Genomic DNA, 22,140 nt, shown 5'->3' on the forward strand with positions numbered 1-22,140 from the left:
AAATTACAAATTTTGGGGGGAAAGGATTTTACCATGAAAATATAAAGACAACCTATATAATGGGAGAAAAATCTGGAAACCACATTATCTGACACATTATCCCATTTTAAAAATGGGCAAAAGACATTATAGATATTTCTCTAAAGAAGATATACAAATGGTCAAAAAGTACCGAAAAGATGTACAACATCATTAGCTATTAGGGTAATGCAATTCAAACCACAATGAGGTACCATTTCTCACCTACTTGAACAGCTTCTATTTAAAAAAATGGAAAATAACAAATGCTGGAGAGGATGTGGAGAAATAGGAACAGTCATTCATTTTTTTGGTGGGAATGTAAAATGGTGCAGCTGCAGTGGGATAGTTTGACGGTTCCTCAGAAAGTATAGAATTACCATATGACTTGTCAATCCCAGTTCTTAGTGTACAACCAAATGAACTGAAAGCAAGGATTTGAACAGATATTTGCACACCAATGTTCATAGAGATGTTATTCACAATTGCCAAAAAATGGAAGCAACCCATTTATATCATATAAAATATGATATAAATAAAATGTGGTGTGTATATATATATATATACATAAAAGGAAAGAAGTTTTGAAACATGTGACTACATGCTGAACCTTGAAGATACAATGTTGATAAAAAAAGCCAGACACAAAAGGTGAAATTTTGTGTTATCTCACTGTTAAGAAATGATTAGAATAAGCAAATTTATAGGATCAGAAACTAGAATATAGGTTGCCAGGGACCAGGATGGGTCAGCAAACCTCATCTAGGTTTAACACACAAACACACACTGCTTGAAATGAAAAATACAGGGAAAATTTTACATTTAGTCAGAGGAAAAATGTTTCTTGATTTTCAGAGGAACAATAAGAATTACAGATAACATCTGTGTGTGTGTGTGTGTGTGTGAGAGAGACAGAGAGAGAGAGAGAGAGAGGGAGGGAGGGAGGAAGGGAGGGAGAAGACAGCTCTGAGGGAAGAAAAATAATTCTAGACTTTCAGTGAAATAGAATTCTCAGCCAAATAAATGCTGAGATAAGTCATCACTGGAAGTCAGTAGTACAAGAAATATTAAAGTATGCTCTTCAAGCTAAAGAAAAATAATAGATGGACTCAGGTATATTAGTCAGCCAAAGGGGTGCTGATGCGAAATACCAGAAATCTGCTGGCTTTTATAAAGGGTATTCATTTGGGTAGGAGCTTACAGATACCAGGCCATGAAGAATAGGTTACTTTCCTCACTAAAGTCTATTTCCACTTGTTGGAGCAAGATGGCTGGCAACATCTACCAAGGTTCAGGCTTCCTGGGTTCCTCTCTTCCCATGTCTTGCTTCTCTCTGGGCTCAGGTCTCTGCTTTCTCCACAAGGTCAGCTGTAGACTATGAGACTCTAGGTTTTGCCTCTCTCCACAAGGTCAGCTGTAGACTATCAGGCAAATGGCTCTGTCTCTCTCTCCCTGGGGTTTCCGCCGTGTCTAAGGAGCTGTCTCTATTCCTCTGTGTTCTCCTGGCTCAGGTCCTCTCTTCCCGGGGCTTGCTTCTTTTTCCTCTGTGTGCTTACTTTCAGGGGCTCCAAATCAAAACTCCAACATCAAAATCTTCCAGCATCTAAAAGTCCTCAACTCTGTCCTTTGCCATGTCTTTTATCTGTGAGTCCTCACCCACCAAGGGGTGGGGACTCAATGCCCTAATGACATGACCCAATCAAAGCCCTAATCATAACTTAATCATGCCCATGTACAGATCAGATTACAAACATAATCCAATATCTATTTTTGGAATTCATAACCATATCAAACTGCTACATCAGGGAAGTGAAAGAAGGAATGAAAGGCATCAGAAGGCTAAATATGTGGGTAAAAATGAAAAGATTATTGAATATTAAATGAAAAAACAGTATATTATGAGGTTTGTAACAAATACAGAAGCAAAAATACATGACAATCATAGCAACAAAGGCAGGAAAAGAATAATGGAATGAAACCATTTTAAGGTTCTTACACTGTTCAGGAAATAGCAAAAATATCAATTTAAGACAGTGGAAGAAATTACAGGACTATTTTGTAATTTCCACCTAAAGGAATGATTGTTAGAATGTATGGCAAAAACCAAATTAACTATATTTTTCAGAGACTTAAAGCCTTTAGATTGTTCCTTTGCCAGCTGAGCCTTGAAACCCAAGGAGATAGGTGACAAGTAACTCCTACTCTCCAGTTCTTTGGGCTTGCCCTGGATAACTAACAAAATGCTAATGATGGACCGGGTTCATCCCTAAAGCAAGAAATATCTTTACCTGCAAGCAAAACAATTCCATTCCTCTGCGCCATAATACCTATATCTCTTCTCAGCCTAAGGCAATCAGAGTGGACATGATCCCAAATTCCTCAGAATTGAGGAATGAACAGAAATAAGGGGGGAGTATAATTGCTGACTAAAGCAGTTTTATTGTTATTGTAGCTACTACCTTGTGTTAACTGAGTAACTTGTAACATTGAATAAAAATAAATTTTTAGGGAAGTGGACTTGGCCCAGTGGTTAGGGCATCCGTCTACCACATGCGAGGTCCGCGGTTCAAACCCTGGGCCTCCTTGATCCATGTGGAGCTGGCCCGTGCACAGTGCTGATGTGTGCAAGGAGTGCTGTGCCACACAGGGGCGTCCCCTGCATAGGGGAGCCCCACGCGCAAGGAGTGTGCCCCGTAAGGAGAGCTGCACTGCGCAAAAGAAAGTGCAGCCTGCCCAGGAATGGTGCTGCACACACAGAGAGCTGATGCAGCAAAATGATGCAACAAAAAAAAGAAACACAGATTCCTGTGCCACTGACAACAACAGAAGCAGACAAAGAAGAACACGCAGCAAATGGACACAGAGAACAGACAACTTGGGGTGGGGGAAGGGGAGAGAAATAAAATAAATAAATAAATCTTTAAAAAAATAAGTAAATTTTTAAATAAAAAAACAAAAGACCAAATGAAGTAAATAGAATAAAAAATTACTTGATGAATAAAAAAGATGGGAAAAGAGAAAGAGTGGAATAACAAGCAGATGGGACAAACAAAACAATAAGATGGTAAACTTATACCCAACTATACCAGAAATTAGATTAAATATAAATGAATTAAACACTCCAAACATTATTCCCTTATAGATAATGTGTTATTTCTCTCCAGCTGCTTTCATTTCTTTTTTCCATCTTTGATGTGTCTTGGGGTAGATAAACAGGTTTATATGTCTAGAGTTCACTTAGCTTCTTGAAGCTATAGGTTTATGCCTGCCACAAAAATCTGGGAAATTTTCAGCCTTTATTTGAATATTTTCTCAGCTCCATCTCCTTCTGGGTCTCCAATTAACAAGAATGTCCATCTATTTATTCTCTGTTTCAAATTAGATAATTTCTATTGACCTATCTTAAGGTTTACTGATTTCTTGTCCATTCTGGTATTGAGCCCTTCCAGTGAATTTTTCTTACTGTATTTTCAATTCTATATTTTCCATTCGGTTCTTTAAAAAATTTTTATTATGATAACATATAGATAACATAAAATTTGCCATCTTTTAGTTCTTTATTATATCTTCATATTCTCTGCAGAGATTTTCTATTTTATCATTTGATTCAACTGATAATTACTTGTTGGAATATTTTTATGATGACTGTTTTAAAATCATTGTGCAAAAACTCAACCATCTGAGTCATCTCAGTATTGCTGTATACTGATTACCTTTTTTCATTCAAATTGTGTATTAGTCAGGGTTCTCTAGGAAAACAATCAACAGGAGATATCTGCAAATAGTGTAAGATTTTATAAAAGCCTCTTACATGACCTTGGGGATGCACAAATCTAGGTTCTGCAAGCAGAAAATCCAATGAAGTCCAATAAAGGTCAGTGATGAGTATCTGGGAGACACTCGTCCAAAGATGAGCAGGGAAACTCTCTCTGAATGCTGAAATCACTTCTCTTTTTAAGGCATTCAAATGATTGGATAAAGCGTCACTCATTGCTGACAGCAATCTCCCTGGCTGATGCAGATGTAATCAGCCATCTATGCAGTAAACTCACTGATGACTAAAGCCCATAAACGTCCTTTTATTACAATTAGGTTGACGAAACCACTGGGCACAATTACCTGGCTGAGTTGACACATTAGCTTAACAATCACAGTCCCCCCCTTGTCAACTTAGAAACCATACACACTGCTTTAAACCATACTTAGTCTCTAAGTAAAAACAACAGACATGCAGAAATATATATATTTTTGCCTAACCATGTCCAACTCTCCTGTGTACAACCGGGAATGTATTAATTCCCTACAGAATAGGGTGCAAGCACTCTTACACTTGACATCCTTAAATGTTATGACATGAAACTAATACACCTTGTCATATGATAAGGGAAAAGTCTGGAAAAGAAAACAAAGAAATTTGTTTTGTGTACATATACAATCATACTCATAACAAAACAAGGAAGAAAGATTCATGACTATTACAGTCCTCATTTCTGTAACTGGTCACATGGTCAAAGTTCATACTTATCACTACCTTCTTCCACTATCCATTCCATGTTCCCATTACTCTCAGTAAGAACTTCAACTGGTTGTGTTCTTTGCCTGGTGGGGTGACCCACACTTTCATTCCTGAAGATTGTGGGCCACTGTTAGTCCTGCTTGGATTGTGTTGTTGCAATTTTCTATTGACTTTAATCCAGCGCATGGCAATACTAGGAGATTCCCTAGATGATCTCCTGTATTCCGGGCAAACTCTTCTTTACCGTCATTATGTAGATGCAGTCCTATTTCCCCTTGATAGTCAGGATCAATCACCCCAGCCAGTGTAGCAATTTCCTTCTTTGCCTGTTGATTCAGAGGTAAGAAGGACCCAAAGTGGCCAGGTGGCAGTCTTAACTTTCAGTTCAATGGAATCATTGTTGTCTTCCCTGGTGGCAGCACTCCTCCTTTTGGGACTGAGACCTGTAGACCAGCAAAGCTTAAGGTTGCAGGGACAGGATGCAAAAATTCTGCTAGTGGGTCACTAGGGGTAATAGTGAGTACTACCAGTCCCATCTCCACCCCTTGATTCCTGGACCCATTAATCCTGCCTCTGAGAGAAACAGCATTACAGAGTGCACACTGATTTAGAGCATACACAGCCTCCTGGAGAACACTGCCCCAGTCCGGCAGGGTATTGCTACTGTAATTGAATCGCTATTCCACCATTCTATCAATTCAGCTGCTTCAGGTTGATGGGGAACATGGTAAGACCAGTGAATTTCATGGGCATGTGCACATTCCCACACATAATTTGCTGTGAAATGGGCTCCTTGATCAGAAGCAATGCTGTGTGGAATGACATGGTGGTAGATAAGACATTCAGTAAGTCCACGGATGGTAGTTTTGGAGGAAGTATTGCGTGTAGGAAATGCAAACCTATATCCAGAGTATGTATCTATTCCAGTTAAAACAAATTGCTGCCCCTTACATGGTCCAATGTCATCCATCTGCCACCAGGTAGTAGGCTGATCACCTGGGGAAATGGTGCCATATGCTGAATGTGGGTCTCTGCTGCTGGCAGATTGGTTACTCAGCAGTGGCTGTAGCCAAGTCAGCCTTGGAGAGGGGAAGTTCATGTTGCTGAGTCAATGCATAACCTCCATCCCTATATCCTTGGAAACTTTGTTCATGAGCCCATTGGGCAATGATAAGAGTAGCTAGGGAAAGAGGTTGAGTGTTAGTCACAGAGTGAGTCATCTTATCCGCTTGATCATTAAAATGTTCTTCCTGTGCTAAAGTCACCGTCTGGTGTGCATTCACATGAGACACAAATATTTTCACGTTTTTCGCCCACTCAGAAAAGCCTATCCACATACCTCTTCTTCAGACCTTTGTCACCAATTTTCCAATCATGTTCTTTCCAATTCCCTGACCGTTCAGCAAAACCATTGGCAACAGTTCATGAATCCATGTACAAATGTACCTGTGGCCATTTCCTCTTCCAAGCAAAATGAACAACCAGGTGCACTGCTCGAAGTTCAGACCACTGGTAGGATCTGCCTTCACCACTATCCTACAGTGATATCCCAGTGCTACAGCTGTCCATTTCGGATGGTACCTGTGTATCGCGCAGAACCATCTGTAAATCAGATCCAAGTTTTCTCTTCCTCAGTCAACTGATTGTAAGGGAATTCCCAAGAGACCAAAGCAGTGGGCTGGGAAAGAGAAGGTAGCATGGCAGGAGTGGTGACCATGAGCATTTGGGCTACTTCCTCATGTAACTTACTTGTGCCTTCAGGCCCCACTTGAGCCCTATCTTGTATATACCACTTACACTTCATTATGGAGTGCTGCTGTGCAAGACCAACTTTATGTTTCAGTGGTTCAGACAATACCTAGCTTATGATAAGCAACTCAGGTCTCATGGTAGCTTGATGGTCCATGGTTAAGAGTTCAGGCTCTACTAAGGCCCAGTAGCAGGCCAAAAGCTGTGTCTCAAAAGGAGAGCAGTTATCTATAGAGGATGGCAGGGCTTTGCTCCAAAATTCTAAGGGTCTGCATTGTGATTCTTCTATAGCGGCCTGCTGAAGGCTCCAGACAGCATCTCTATTTGCCACTGAAACTTCCAGCACTGCTGGATCTGCTGGATCATATGGCCCAAGTGGTAGCACAGCTTCTCTAACAGCCTGGACCTGTTCCAGCGCCTCCTTCTGTTCTGGCCTCCAATCAAAACTAGCAGGTTTTCTGGTCATTCAGTAAATGGGCTGGAATAGCACACCCAAATGTGAAATGTGTTGTGTCCAAAATTGAAAAGATCAGCTAAGCTTTGGGCCTCTTTTTAGGTAATAGGAAAAGCCAGATACAACAGCTTATCCTTCACTTTAGAAGGGATACCTTGACATGACCCACACCACTGGACACCTAGAAATTTCACTGAGGTGGAAGGTCCCCATATTTCTGTTGGATTTATGTCCCATCCTGTCTCATGCAAATGCCTTACAAATAAGTCTAGAGTCTTTGCTACTTCTTGCTCACTAGGTCCGATCAACATGATATCATCAATATAATGGACCAGTCCTATGGGAAGGAGAAATGATCAAGGTCCATATGGACTATATTATGACATAGGGCTGGAAAGCCGATAGACCTCTGAGGCAGGACAGTGAAGGTAAATTGTTGGTTTGCCAAAAGCAAACAGTTTCTGGTGGTCCTTATGAATGGCAATTGAGAAAAAAGCATTTTCCAGATGAAAAGCTGCATATTAGGTACCAGGGAATGTGCTGATTTGCTCAAGCAATGATACCACATCTAGGATAGCAGCTGTAATTGAAGTCACCACCTGGTTAAGTTTATGATAATCAACTGTCATCCTCCAAGATCCATCTGTTTTCTACACAGGCCAAACAGGAGAGTTGAATGGGGATATGGTAGGAATCACCAACCCTGCATCCTTCAAATCCTTGATGGTGGCACTAATCTCTGCACTCCCTCCAGAAATCCAGTATTGCTTTTTTTTTTTTTTTTTAAATTTCTCGCCCCTTCCCCCACCCCCAATTGAGTGCTCTCTGTGTACATTCACTGTGTGTTCTTCTGGGTCCACTTTTAAAATTCTCATCAGCTGCACCAGGAATCTGTTTCTCTTTTTGTTGCATCACTTTGCTGCATCAGCTCTCCGTGTATGCGGTGCCATTCCTGGGCAGGCTGCACTTTTTTTTTCACACAGGCAGCTCTCCTTATGGGGCGCACTCCTTGTATGTGGGGCTCCCCTATGAGGGCGACACCACTGCGTGGCATGGCATTCCTTGCGCACATCAGCACTGTGCATGGGCCAGCTTTAACACAAGGATCAGGAGGCCCATGGGTCTGAACCCTGGGCCTCCCATGTGGTAGGTGGATGCTCTATCTGCTGAGCCAAATATGTTTCCCCAGTATTGCTTTTGATTTACTATTTTGCTAGGTAGGGACAGGTCTAGTGGTTTCCACTTCGTCTTTCCTACTATAATAGCCCTCACTCCACAAGTCAAGGATCCAATGTGGGAATTCTGCCAGTTACTGAGTATGTCTATTCCAATTATGCATTCTGGAACTGGGGAAATAACCACAGTGAGACGGACCTGAGCTAAAACTCAATCAATCATCTGAACTCCATAAAACCATACTCTGACTGGTGGACCACAGTGCTCTTTTGAGTCTACTGATATTATTGTCACTTCTGAGGCAGTGTCTAGTAATCCCCCAAATGTCTGATCATTTCCTTTTCCCCAGTGTACAGTTACTCTGGTAAAAGGCCATAGGCCTCTTTGGGGAAAGCTGGGAGGAAGAGTAACAGTAGGAATTTTTGGCAGTTTTAACAGGATCCTTCCCAAAAGGGACCTGGCCTTCTCCTCATTCAAGAGGCTCTGGGTCTGTAAACAGTCTCAAGTCTGGGAATTGATTAAGGGCCATGATTCTCTGCATCTGTAATTTCAGTTAGGGTTTTGTTCACTCGACCTCAAACTCTTCTGCTTATACATATCCAGAAGAAATTTAGTGGACTGCTCATCTTTTTCACTTCTAGGTATCTTATGATCTACTAGCCAACGCCATAACTCAATGCAACTCAGACTCTTTTTTATTGCTGCTGTGATTTTTGCCTTTCATTGAGTAGCCAAGCCTACCTTGTCTTTGGTGATTAACTGCCAATACTTGACTTTTACCAGTCCGAGATCTGATCAGCCCCATAATGTTAAGGATTCTAGTTCCATTACAGCAGTTCCTACAGTAATATCTGGACTACAGAGAGCAATCACAGAGCTCTTCAGGGAAGATGGAGTTAGTCTTACAAATTTATTCCTCACAGCCCTGATTAAAGGTGTGTTCTCTGGACATTCATGGGGGGCAGGTGGGGGTGGACAGCTTTTAAATGGTGAATCCATTCTAGCTTTCCAATCTCTGTAAGTCTTCCAATTCCCTCTTCTACTATATACCAGGGTAAATTGGACATCTCAGCCTCAGATATGCTAGGATGAGTTGGCACATTAGCCTAACCATCACAAGTTGTGATTATGAGTGATGAGTGCTACCTCTGGACAAGAATGAAAATGCCAGTTCCTTATTTGGCTTCTGCTATCACCAACCTGATGTTAGCAAGGGAGCACCGTCTGCTACCACCAGGAGGGAAGTCTAGGTTTCCCTCTTGGCTACAAACACTGAGGGAGACAGAACATTTCTTTTCCATGGTATTTTGTTTGATTGACATCTACACCATTGATGTTCCCACACCTCCCCTGACCCTGCATATTTCCTGGTTACTTTATAAAAAATGTGAGAAAAACCTAGTACTAAATCTTTAGCACTCAAATACCTTCTCTGATGCTTTATGATAGACCTAATCCCTCTTCTGGGCCTGAAAGTTACTCAAGAAATCACACACGTGTGCACACGTGTTTAATTCAAAACCTGAACCTAAATGTGGTAAGAACCTAACTCTCAGAGTTGAACTAAACTATAAAACCAAGCAGAGGCAAGAGACAAAACTGTGCCCGTAACACTCACTGTCAGATAACAAATGATATCTATAAAGGATCTTTCCTAGAAATAAAATAAAATTAAAAGTTCCATTTCCATAGATAGAGTCAAAGAATTTAGAAACCACAGTACAGTGAAAAATTATGAGACATACTGAAGGGTAAAAATGACAGAGAAACACAGAGCAGACTTTGACATATCGCTAATTACTATGTCATTTCAAGCTAATGGTAAAAATTAGTCTTTGGATAGTTGATAAAATCAGCTTGTCTGTGCTGGGTTGGTATCAAGATCTGTGGCCAAGGAAAGAATTCTAATAAAATTGATTTTCCTTTTTGGCAATGAATAGGCCAGTCAATAATAATGCTGTTTAAGAAGGACTGAGTCATGAGGGAGATGAACCTTTCATTCCATTTATAATGTCTGTCTTGTCTACACTTGAAAAGAGTTTTTAATAATGAGAGCAAAGAAGAAATTACAAGGGGAAAGCTATTCTGAGAGCTAATCCCCAGAATCCCTCGGAGTTGGAAGCCATGTTAGCAATACAAACTGAGAAAGCCAAAAGCATTTCCATTAACTGAAGTTAGGTCGTATGGATTGAGATCATCAATAACAAAAAATGAAACAAAACAAACAAACAAACAAAAAAAAACCAAGGCTAGTAGCAACATAAAGTGATGATATGAATACAAAGCAGACAAAAAAAAAAAAGTGTTATATTGTCCTGACTCACCCTAAAATATCTATGTAGAACTTTTACTTTAAATGAGTTAAAGCTGGTGTTCAGTAAAGAGTGTTCTATAAATGCACATAAGGCAGTTTTTGGACTGCCTCATATTACCCAAACAAAGAGATCCAAGACCCACATGTCAAAAACTTCAAGCAATGCCTAACTTGGGAATATTTCTATCTAAAACACCCCTAACAATTAAAACCAAATAAAAGACAAAGATGTAAAAAGAGTATATTTTTAAAAACTCATTGGGAGAAGGAAGGGTTGGAAAAATGACATTAAGTTCATAGGCATATACAAAAATAGCATAGTCTGAATGAGTAGTGAAGGAAATTGCCCAACCAGATATTAAAACATATTTTGAAGCTATAATACTTTAAAAAGCATAGTTCAAATACATGGACAGAAAAAAGAGCAATGGGATAGAAGAATAAGACCAAAAATAGACCAAAATACATACAGGTTTGAGTATATGATGAAGGTATTTCAAATAAGGAGAAAAAAAATTATTCAATAAACATTATTAGAACAACCAGTTAATCATCTGGACAAAAATAAAGTTGTATTCCTACTACATACACATGATACAGAGTAGTTACAGAGAGATCAAAGAAACCATGAAACAACTGGAAGAAAACATGGGAGAAAGTTTTGATAAATATATCACAAAGAAAGTATTTATTTTCCTTAATTTATAAAAGTTCCTACAAATTAAGAGGAAAAAAATACCATCAGTCTCAAAGGAAAATAGGCAAAAGATATGAGCAGATGGTATACAGAAAATGAAGTATAAATAGTTATTAAATAAAGGAAAAGATGCTCAAGATCACTCAAGAGAAATGAACATTTCTTTTATGGAACAATCTCCAAGATAACTGTCAAACAAAGCAAAGTATAGAATAGTGTATATAGTTTGCTATAAGTTGTAGAAAGTTCACTGAAGTGCTGAAGATTTAAGCAATACTGGTAAATGGGATATGAAAAAGCAGTGATGTTAAATACTGACAAGGCAGGTAAATATGTGCAGGTTCCAAAGCAGAAAAAAGATGTTTCCATTTGATTTCTTCTATTTTCTATGTGCAACAGGAGATAATCTGCTGCCTGGGAAAAAGGAAGAGGTAGGGCAGAATAGACAAATGACTTATGGAACTTATGAAGAATAAGAGAGACCAGAAGAAATGCCAGTCAAAATTAAAGATGGATACCATGATTTATGGTAACAGCAGGGCTGTGTGATTTTTTTCCTAGCTTTGTCCAGTGCCCAGGTGTAGGTGTGCAGAAGGCAGACAATTGAATTAATAAGAATTAAAATTTGCCATATGGCTATAACAGGTAAAAAACAGGAAACAGGGATGAGGATAACAAAATGAGAGTGCATAAAATGAGATGAACTGAGAAAAGGTCAAGGGACTGGGTGTTTCCATGAGGTCAAATAAGAGATTTAAGCTGGAATGAATTAGAGAGTATAGTTAGAGAAAAAGATGCTTGAACTGAAAATTTCAGAGGTGATGACAAGATAAGGGGTGAGCCCATGTGGCTTGGAGGAGTATGGCAAGAAAACACAGTTAAAAGAAAAAACATTATATAGATAACATACTGAAATAAAAAAAGCAAAGTCTCTGGCAAACACTAAGATGACTTAGCGAATTGAGTACTTCTCCCACTCTGCTACTTAATCTCTAGCACTGCCTTTTTCTAACAGACATTTTAAAATTTTAGGTAGTCATTTTGTCATGTTTCATTTAAAATTAGAGTTTTTATATCAGACAGTACAATATTAGGTCTTCTATCCAAAAACATTACATCTCTCCAGTTATTCAAGTTTTTTTCTCCCATCCTTAGCATATTTTAATGGATATTCTAGGTATTTAAAAGAGTGTTACTTGCAACTGAGGATCTTTTTTCTCCTAAGATTTTCTAATTTATTATTGCTAATATGTAGAAATCCTATTGATTTATATGTTGATTTTATAACTAGTTAATTTGCCAAATTGTTATTAAATTTAATATTCAATTATTTCTTTTGAATTTCCCAAAAAGATTATAGCTTTGTTGCTTCTTTTCCAAGATTTATAGTCTTACTGTGTTGTTAAGACCTTTAGTGCAATGCTCAGTAGTAATTTTATCCTTTTAATGTGAATACTCCTAAAATTTTGCACACAGGTAAGATAGTTGATAGAGGTTTCTCTTATATGCATTCTATCAAGTTAAGGCAATTTCTTCTATTTCTAGGTTGCTCAAAGTTTTATTGCTGCTATTGCTTTAAATTAGGAATGGACATTTTAATTTTTAAAAATGTTTTTTTTTTTTAAATTAATTAATTTATTTATTTAATTCCCCCCCCTCCCCTGGTTGTCTGTTCTTGGTGTCTATTTGCTGCGTCTTGTTTCTTTGTCCACTTCTGTTGTCGTCAGCGGCACGGGAAGTGTGGGCGGCGCCATTCCTGGGCAGGCTGCTCTTTCTTTTCACGCTGGGCGGCTTTCCTCACGGGCGCACTCCTTGCGCGTGGGGCTCCCCCACGCGGGGGACACCCTTGCGTGGCACGGCACTCCTTGCGCGCATCAGCGCTGCACATGGCCACTCCACAACGGGTCAAGGAGGCCCGGGGTTTGAACCGGGGACCTCCCATATGGTAGACGGACGCCCTAACCACTGGGCCAAAGTCCGTTTCCCTAAAAAATGTTTTTAAAGTATGGTTCAAATAAGATAATCAGATGGCTTTTTTCTTGGATTATGTTGTAGTGAATTCTGTTATGTCCTAAGTTAAACCATTCTTCCATTCCTAGAAACAAACATACTTGGTCTTGACTGATAATATTCTATTTAGCATTTTTGCATATATCTATAAAATAGAATGACTAGTAATATTCTTCTGTGTGCTATTGTCTAGTTTTGTGTTATTATGTCTGCTTTTGTTTTTGGAAGTACAGCGATTGAACCCAGGACTTTGTATGTAGGAAGCAGGTTCTCAACCACTGAGCTACATCTGTTCCCCTGTCTAGTAGTGATGTCAGAATTATTCTAGGCTCACAGAACAAATCTTTTCCTACATGCTAGCTTATATAACAAGGGGATTATTTGTTTCTCAAATATTCAGTAGAATAGTTAAATGAAAATGATTAAAAGTGTAAATATAGAATTATTTGATTTTTATAATCTATTTGTAGTTAAAAAAAACAAAAATATTTGTAGTTACACCATTTTTAAATTCTAAATGCTTACTTAAGCTTGTACTATTTTTCTACTTAAACAGACTTTACCAAATGCTGCAATTTTATTCATTTTTTTCAAAGACAAAGCTTTAAATGATCTGATTAAGGTTTTATTAATAGATTTTGTTTGTTTCATGTATTTTTTTCTAGCTTTTTTTGTTCTTTGGTGGCATTTATTTATATTCTAATAAGTAAATAAATGAATGATACCACATTTATAAATCTTGGGCAAATTTCCAGCTTTTTTTTTTTTTAAAAGATTTATTTATTTATTTAATTTCCCCCCCTCCCCTGGTTGTCTGTTCTCGGTATCTATTTGCTGCGTCTTGTTTCTTTGTCCGTTTCTGTTGTCGTCAGCGGCACGGGAAGTGTGGGTGGCGCCATTCCTGGGCAGGCTGCACTTTCTTTTCACACTGGGCCGCTCTCTTCACGGGCACACTCCTTGCGCGTGGGGCTCCCCTACGCGGGGGACACCCTTGCGTGGCACGGCACTCCTTGCGCGCATCAGCACTGCGCACAGGCCAGCTCCACCGGGTCAAGGAGGCCCAGGGTTTGAACCGCGGACCTCCCATGTGGTAGACGGACGCCCTAACCACTGGGCCAAGTCCGTTTCCCAAATTTCCAGCTTTATACATTGAAAAATTCTTTCATTTTTAATCTTTTTCCCCCTAATAGATGCTATACATTTTCTTTAAACATTTCTTCCACTGTATCCTATAAACTTTTGTATTTTATATAAATAAAAATAAATATGCAAGGAAGCAAGCTTTTTCTCTTCATTCTTTAAAAGATATTTTCTAATTTAATTTCCTTCTTAGAAACCATGGCCTATATGTTATGTGATTTTGCTGGGGGTGGGAGGGGTGGGGAGTGCAGGAGATTTGTTAAAGCATTCTTTATAATTAACGTGTGGTCAATTTTTATAAATGATACTTGAATGCCGGAAAATAATAAACATTATTTATTTGCTAGATCAAAATTCTACTTTAAAGGGAGATCATATTTACATAGGATCAAGCTTGTTAATTTTATTTAAATATTTGATACAATAAAATCTGACAATTTTGGAAACGGTGTGCTAAAGTCTCATGGGATTTGTCAATTTCTCCATATGGTTCTATCGTTTTTGATATATATGTGTATATCAGTTATTTTAGGAGGTACTGGGGATTGAGCCCAGGATATTGTACATGGGAAGCAGGCACTTAAGCACTTAAGCTACATCTGCTCCCCACTTTATATGTTTTGAAATGATGTTGTTAGGTATGCTATAGCTATACAATGGAATATTATTCAGCCATAAATGAAATACATATACATTCTATAACATGATACCTCAAAAACATTATTTTAAGTTGAAGCCAGAATAAAAAGGCTACATATTGCATGATTCCATTTATATGAAATGTCCTGAATAGCCAAATTCATAGAGACAAAAGTAGCTTGGGGCTGAAGAGAACACGACTAGGAAGTGACTGCTAATGGGTATGGGGTTACTTTTGGGGGAGATGAAAATGTTCTGGAATTAAGTTAGTGATGATGGTTGTGCTAATTTGTGAATATAGTAAAAGTCAATGAATTGTACATTTTAAAAAGGTAAATTTTATGGCATGTGAATTATATTTCAATAAAAAGATTTTTAAAGAAAGAAATCCTAATTTTTTTCATTCAGTGAACTAATATTTACTGATTATTTGAATTTAAAAATTGCCAAGATTACAGTTTTAATTTCTTGAAACATATTATAAAATTTATTTAGGTTTCATAAAAAATTTCCAAAGAGCCCCATTTCAAAGGACATTCTTTGCCAACTTTAAAACAAATAAGCACTTTTTATTACTCCTTAAGATTATTATAGCCACTAACTATTCACTACTACAAAAATACATTACATATACTTATCTTTGTACACACTATTAAAGAACAGACTGTTTGAAGTCACTCTTTTACATTGCTCACCTCAGACTTCCTAGAATCCCAGTATGTACTTGTTTCTAGTAATATTTCAACCAGAGATGGCTGCCTCTAGACTTAGAAAGGTACACCAGAGAAAACACACTTTCAATAGCCACCCACTAAGGAATGGCCTGTGTCTCAGAGGATTTAGGTAATTTGACTACATGCCCATGTTTTTAACTAGAATAAATATGAAACATAAGACCAACAGTTCAATTACAGCAAATTATTAGGACTCAAAAGAACTCTGGGGAAGCAGGTTTTCGTGTGTCTTAGTGAAGCATTTCTAAAATATAAAAACTTCAAAAACACAATTATTTGAAGGAAAGCCATTTGAAGGAAACACCATCTGGAAACTGGAAGGTAAATCTCTACATTTAGTGTTGTGACTCAATCCAAGATTATTTCTTATTATGGATTCACAAGATAAAATAATTAAGGTAAACCAATCATCTATTTAACACATCAAAAGAAATAAACTGATTAAGAATGTTTTAAAGGAGACAAATACTGTATGTTCTCACTAATATGAACTAAATGTAAGTAAATTCACAAAGGTAAACTCAAGAGTATAGGTTAATAGGAAATAGAATGAGGGTTGAGAATGGGAGCTGATGCTCAATGTACGTAAAACTTTTCATGAAGTTCATTGCAAACATTTGGAAATGAATAGAGTTGATGCTAACACATTATAGTGAATATAACTAACACAGTTGATTTATAAACGAGATGTATCTGAAAGGTGTAGTCTGTGGACAGAAACGTCAATTGAGAGGAAACTAGAGAATACCCTAGGGTATGTATAACATACTGATTATGGTGGTAGAGGAAGATCGTGGTTAACAATATAAAAATAAGAATGTTGTTTTACAAAGTGCTAAGACTATGGCAATACATGAAAAATTACAACTAACGTAATTTAGGGATGATCGTTGTGGCAGTTTGATATAGTTTATGAATCCTAAAAAGATATTATGTTTGTAAACTGGTCTGTTCCTCTGGCATGATACCCCTTTGACTGTATTAAATTCAGAGGTTTCACTTTTACTTTATTAAAACTAGATTAGGGAGAACCAGCAAGATGGTGGGTGAGTAAGGGGCTCCTAGAATCAGCTCCTGCTACAGGGCAGTTAGCAAATACCCAGAGCTCTCTGGAGTTAGCTGAAGCACCTCTTTGGGGGCTCCAGGAGACCAGAAGAGCACCCTGCAACACTCTTGAAGGAATGGAAGGAGGAGACTGCCCATCTGCCAAGAAGACTCATAAGTAGAGTGCTCCATGCCCCAGAGGCCAGTGCCCATCCTCCATGCTATCTCAGGAGCTGTTCCACAGCTGGAATTAAAAGCTCCACTTCCCCCAAAAAGGGGAGGAAGAGACAGTTGGGCACCAATTTCAGCTACTGATCAGTAAATCAGTGGGTTAAAGTATAATCCTAAGAACAACTAAAGTTTGAGTCTGTCCAAGTTAGAAAGAGGACGGGAGCCGCCATTTTAACTTTGCACCTGGCATGACAGGAAGTGGGGCGGACTGAAAATCCCAGTGCTGGTGGGGACCAGCTTCTTCCCATCCAGATCATATTGCAACTCTACCCTAGGCCCCAGTGCCACCTCCAGCAGGGAGGAAGCTGCAGGGACCTGTGCCAGCCTTTCCAGGAAATAACTGGCCAAGCTGCAGAGGCCAGTGATTATCCTACTCTGGCGGCATGAGCTGCCCCAGGAGCTATTCTGTGGATGGAATTGGAAGGTTCATTTCCCAGAAACAGGGAAGGAGAAGACGGCTGGCTGTCAATTGGTAGACTTGGCTGGCTATGAGATAACACTGGTAAAAGCTGGGGTGTGACCGAGTCCAAGTCAGAAAGAGGCCAGTAGCTGCCATTTGACTTCGCCCCAGCCTGAGGGGAAGCCGGGCTGACTGAAACTTTCAGTGTGGCAGGAACCAGTTTCTTTCATGCAGATCAGCCTGCAGCCTGCCTGAGCTTCAGCCCTGCCTCTGGCAGGGAGGAGCCTGAGGAGCCCTGCACCAGCCTATACAGGTAACTGCAGAGAACTCTGGCTGGCACAGACTTAAAATCAGAAGTCTACCAGGGCATCTGCAGTCATCTTGGACTCACTTGGACTGCTGCCCACACCTGCAGCTCCACTGCCACCCCAGGTAGGGGAGAAAGTGAAGCTTCATCAGTCTCTCTGGGCAACTACAGGCTAGGCCTGCACTTCGATTATTCTACACAGCTGTGACTCTGTCCCTATGCCTTCAAAAGAGAAAGATGGAAGAAGCTCATTAGTCCCTGGTGCAATGAGGGCAGCTTGAGGCTCCACAGCTTACTATACCACCTACATGCTTGGCTCCTACTGCGCAACCAGCAAGGGAGAAAGGATAGGAAGCCCTAAACTAAAGAGAAAAACTGCACCCAGAAAAATACTCTAGTAAGCCAGATGCGAAGATACCAACAAAAAATTACAATCCACACCAAGAAACAGGAAGCTATGGCCCAGTTAAAGGAACCAGATAAGCCTCCAGATGACATAACATCATAGATGTTCAAACAAATCTCCTTAATAAATTCAACAAGATGATTAAAGAGATTAAGGATATTAAGAAGACATTGGATGAGCACAAAGAAAAATTTGAAAGCATACATAGAAAAATAGCAGCTCTTATGGGAATGAAAGGCACAATAAATTAAATTTAAAAAACTTTGGAATCATATAATAGCAGATTTGAGAAGGCAGAAGAAAGGATTGGTGAGCTTGAAGAAAGGGCCTCTGAAAGTGAACATACAAAAGAACAGATGAAGAAAAGAATGGAAAAAATTGAACAAGGTCTCAGAGAACTAAATGACAGCAAAAGGTGTGCAAACATACATGGCATGGGTGTCCCAGAAGGAGAAGAGAAGGGAAAAGGGGCAGAAAGAATATTTGAAGAAATAATGGTAGAAAATTTCCCAACCCTACTGAAGGACATAGATATCCCTATTCAAGAAGCACAAGGTACTTCCAACTGAAAAAATCCAAATAGACCAACTCCAAGACACATTCTCATCAGAATGTCAAATGCCAAAGACAAAGAGAGAATTCTGAGAAGAGCAAGAGAAAAGCAATGCATAACATATAAGGGATATCCAATAAGTTTAAGTGCTGATTTCTCACCAGAAACCATGGAGGCAAGAAGACAGTGGTCTGATATATTTAAGATACTACAAGAGAAAAACTTCAAGCCAAGAATCTTATATCCAGCAAGACTGTCTTTCAAAACTGAGGGTGAAATAAGAATATTCACAGATAAACAGAAACTGAGAGAATTGGAAGCAAGAGATCAGAATTTCAGGAAATACTAAAGGGTGTGCTAGAGCCTGAAAAGAAAAGACAGGAGAGACGGGCCTGGAAGAGAGTCTAGAAATGAAGATTAGAACAATAAAAGTAACGAAAAGTGTCAAAAGAGTGGTGAAAAAAAAACATGACAGATAAACTCAAATAGTCAGGAATAAACTTAACCAATGATGTAAAGCACTTGTAATCAGAAAACTGCAGCTCAATGGTAAAAGAAATTTTAAAAGGCCTAAATAACTGGAAGAACATTCCATCCTCATGTATTGGAAGACTAAATATCACCAAGATGTCAGTTCTACTCAAATTGATATACAGATTTAATACAGTCCTGATAAAAATGCCACCAGCATTAAAGAAAAAATTGAAAACATGATGATTACATTTATTTGGAAGTGTAAGGAGTCCTAAATAGCCAGAAACATCATAAAAAGGAAAAATGAGTCCTCATCTTCAGACTTTTAATCATAATAACTACCTATAGTGATACAAACAGGATGGTACTGGCCTAAAGACAGACACAATACACCAAATTAACCAAATTTATGGTTCGGAAACAGACCCTCACAGGTATGGCCAAGTGATTTTTGACTAGCCTGTCAAACTCACATAGCTCGGGTAGAATAATCCATTCAACAAAAAGTGCTGAAAGAATTGGACTTTCATAGCTGAAAGAAGGAAAGAGGACCCCTATCTCACACCTTATCCAAAAATTAACTCAAAATGGGTCAAAAAACTAAAAATAAAAGCAAGAACTGTAACACTTCTAGAAGATATTATTGGAAAATATCTTCAAGCCCTGGTGGTAGGTAGTGGGTTCCCAAAGGAGATAAGAGGAGACCTGAGTGGACTACTGATGTTTAATGTAGGTAGAAGTTTTAATTAGCTTTACTGTAAAGGTATGGAAATGTATAGAGCGGATGGTAACACACAGTAAGTAATAGCTAGTTTATAAACGGGGACATGACTGAAAATGGTAGTCTATTTATATAATTGTCAATTGACAGAATGCTAGAGAATAATCTAGGAAGTGGATAGCACAGTAAACCAAGAGGTGGATGAGAATTGTCATTGATGGTACAGATGCAAGAGTGTCCTTTGTTAGCTAGAGCAAATGTATATGACTACTGCAGGGTCTGGGAATGTGGAGAAGCATGGGAAAAATACAGCTGGTGTGACCTATGGACTGTGGTTAGTAGTAATAATATAAAATTCTTGCATCTATGAGAAAGATGTACTGTGTTGATACTGAGGCAGTATGGAAAATGTAGACAAATGTACACTGTGGACATGGTAACAATCAGGTGATATTATTTTATTTGTAGCAAATGACACACCACATAGGGGTGTGTTGATGGAGGGGTATTGTCTGGGAATTCTGCATATGTGCATGATTGCTTTATAAGTTTACAACTTCTGTCATTAAAATATATTTAAAAAATAATAGGGTGGGTTGGGGGAAAAACACACAAATGTAAGATAAGGACTATGATTAGTAGGAAGATTTTGATAATATTCTTTTATAAATTGTAACAAATGTTTCATGACAATGCAAGGTGTTGGTGGAGGGTTGATGCATGGGACCCCTGTGTGATGTTATGCATGTTTGCTTTGTAGGTTCACACCTTTTACTATACACTTAATTGTGTATGTATGTTCATATATAAATGATAAAAAGATAATAATAGAATTGGTTGGAGAAAAATACTTTGTTTAGTAGTAATATTTTGACAATGATCTTTAATCATTAGTTAAAAAGGTATAACAACAATGTAAGTTATTGGTGGTACGGTGAGTTATGAGAGTCCTGTATGATGTTATATGTTTGTTTTGTAAGTTCACAACTATTATTATACTTATTGTTTATGTATGTTTATGTATGAGTGATATACTTCAATAAATTTTTAAAAATATTTTAAAAAAAGAAAAAACTAGATTAGGACTTTGATTTGAGCACATCATTAGGGCATGCAGGGTTGAGTCCCTGCCCCCTTGAGGGGCTATATAAATGGACACTCAATCAAGAACATGGAAGTAGATACGTGAGAAAAGAGAGACAGCTCTATAGGCATGGCAGCGGCCCTGTGAAGAGAAATGAGTCATTCACCTGACTTCGTGAAGAGAACAGAACAACTGAGCCCAGAAAGAAAAGAGCACTGGGAAAAGAGATGAACCTTATGCCACCCTACAACTGAGCTCGGAAGAAGCTAGGCCCACAGAGCCTTAAGAAGGAAAAGGAAGGCAGAACCTTTGCAGATGTGGTCTGCCATCTTGGGTCAACACATGGCACCAGACTTTTGGGGAGGAAGTACCTCTCATGGTACCTTGTATTGGATTCTTTAGGTCCTCTTAACTGTAAGTTTTTACCCCAAAGAAATATCCTTTATAAAAGCCAACTGATTTCTGGTGTTTTGCATTAGCATGCTTTTTCGCTAACACAGTTATTAATAGTAATATATTATTTGCAGCAATGGCAAAGAAGATATAGTAATTCTTTGAGACAGCTATAAGTAGGTATAAGGGCATATGGAGTTTTTCATTTTGGAGTAATAAAAACATTCTAAAATTGCAGTAATGACAGCACAACTCTGGCATGAATATGAAAGCCACTGAGTATACAGTTTGAACGGATTGTACAAATCATTGAGCTGTATAACACATGGCATCCAGTGGAGGAAGATGGACTGTGGTTAATAGGACAAATATGAGAATGTTCTTTCATGAACTATAACAAACGTATATTATTAATACAGGGTGTTAATAATCAGGTGAGTTGGGGGAAAATAATCAAATGTAAGATATGGGCTATAGTTAGTAGTAATATTTTGATGATGTTCTTTCATAGTTTGTAATAAATGTTTCACAACAATACATGGTGTTGGTGGTGGGTGATATATGGTAGCCTTATATGATATGCAAGTTGGTTTTGTAAGTTCACAACTTTTACTATACACTTATTGTGTATGTATGTTCATATATACATTTCAATAAAATTTTTATTTTAATAAAAGAATGTTTTAAAGGTACAGTTCTTCCAGTTTGGTAATTCAAGGAATGCCCGCGTATCTGGAATAGTCTGACAAATTATAAAGGGCAAAACTAAGTGGAATAGCATTTCTAAGTTTCAAAAAATGCCCCAGAACAAAATCCCAAGTTTTAAAAGACTCAATAAAACTTGAGGTGCTATGTAAGTCAGGGGAAAACATAAGGACATTTTTTTCCTTAAAGTAGGGCAATGGGGATATTAAGAAAAAACATACTCTGTAAAACCCTAATGAAGATGCCATAAAGAGGACATAAGGAACTAGGTAGAGCAGAAGTGAGGGTATAAATGGGGAAGGACAACTGCTGATCCTACATGATAGAGCTATGATGAACTCAGAAAAAAACTGGAATAGAAATAGAATGCAAGAA

General features: G+C 38.4%; 1 protein-coding gene across 5 annotated transcripts in view; it reads right to left on the bottom strand.

Annotated features, from left to right (window-relative positions):
• ACBD6 (acyl-CoA binding domain containing 6) overlaps window positions 1-22,140 on the bottom strand; it is a 341,903-nt gene that overhangs the window by 141,754 nt on the left and 178,009 nt on the right. Inside the window, exon 7 of one of the 5 annotated variants that reach the window (XM_058274821.2) lies at window positions 4,546-4,977. The exons of the other annotated variants lie outside the window; for them this stretch is intronic. Coding sequence (XP_058130804.1) covers window positions 4,915-4,977 — 63 coding nt within the window. The 3' untranslated portion in view covers window positions 4,546-4,914. Of the gene's footprint in view, window positions 1-4,545; window positions 4,978-22,140 lie in introns of those variants that run through there. 5 annotated transcript variants of the gene reach the window in all.

This window comes from Dasypus novemcinctus, chromosome 13 (assembly GCF_030445035.2).
Source record: "Dasypus novemcinctus isolate mDasNov1 chromosome 13, mDasNov1.1.hap2, whole genome shotgun sequence".
Lineage (NCBI taxonomy): Eukaryota > Metazoa > Chordata > Mammalia > Cingulata > Dasypodidae > Dasypus > Dasypus novemcinctus.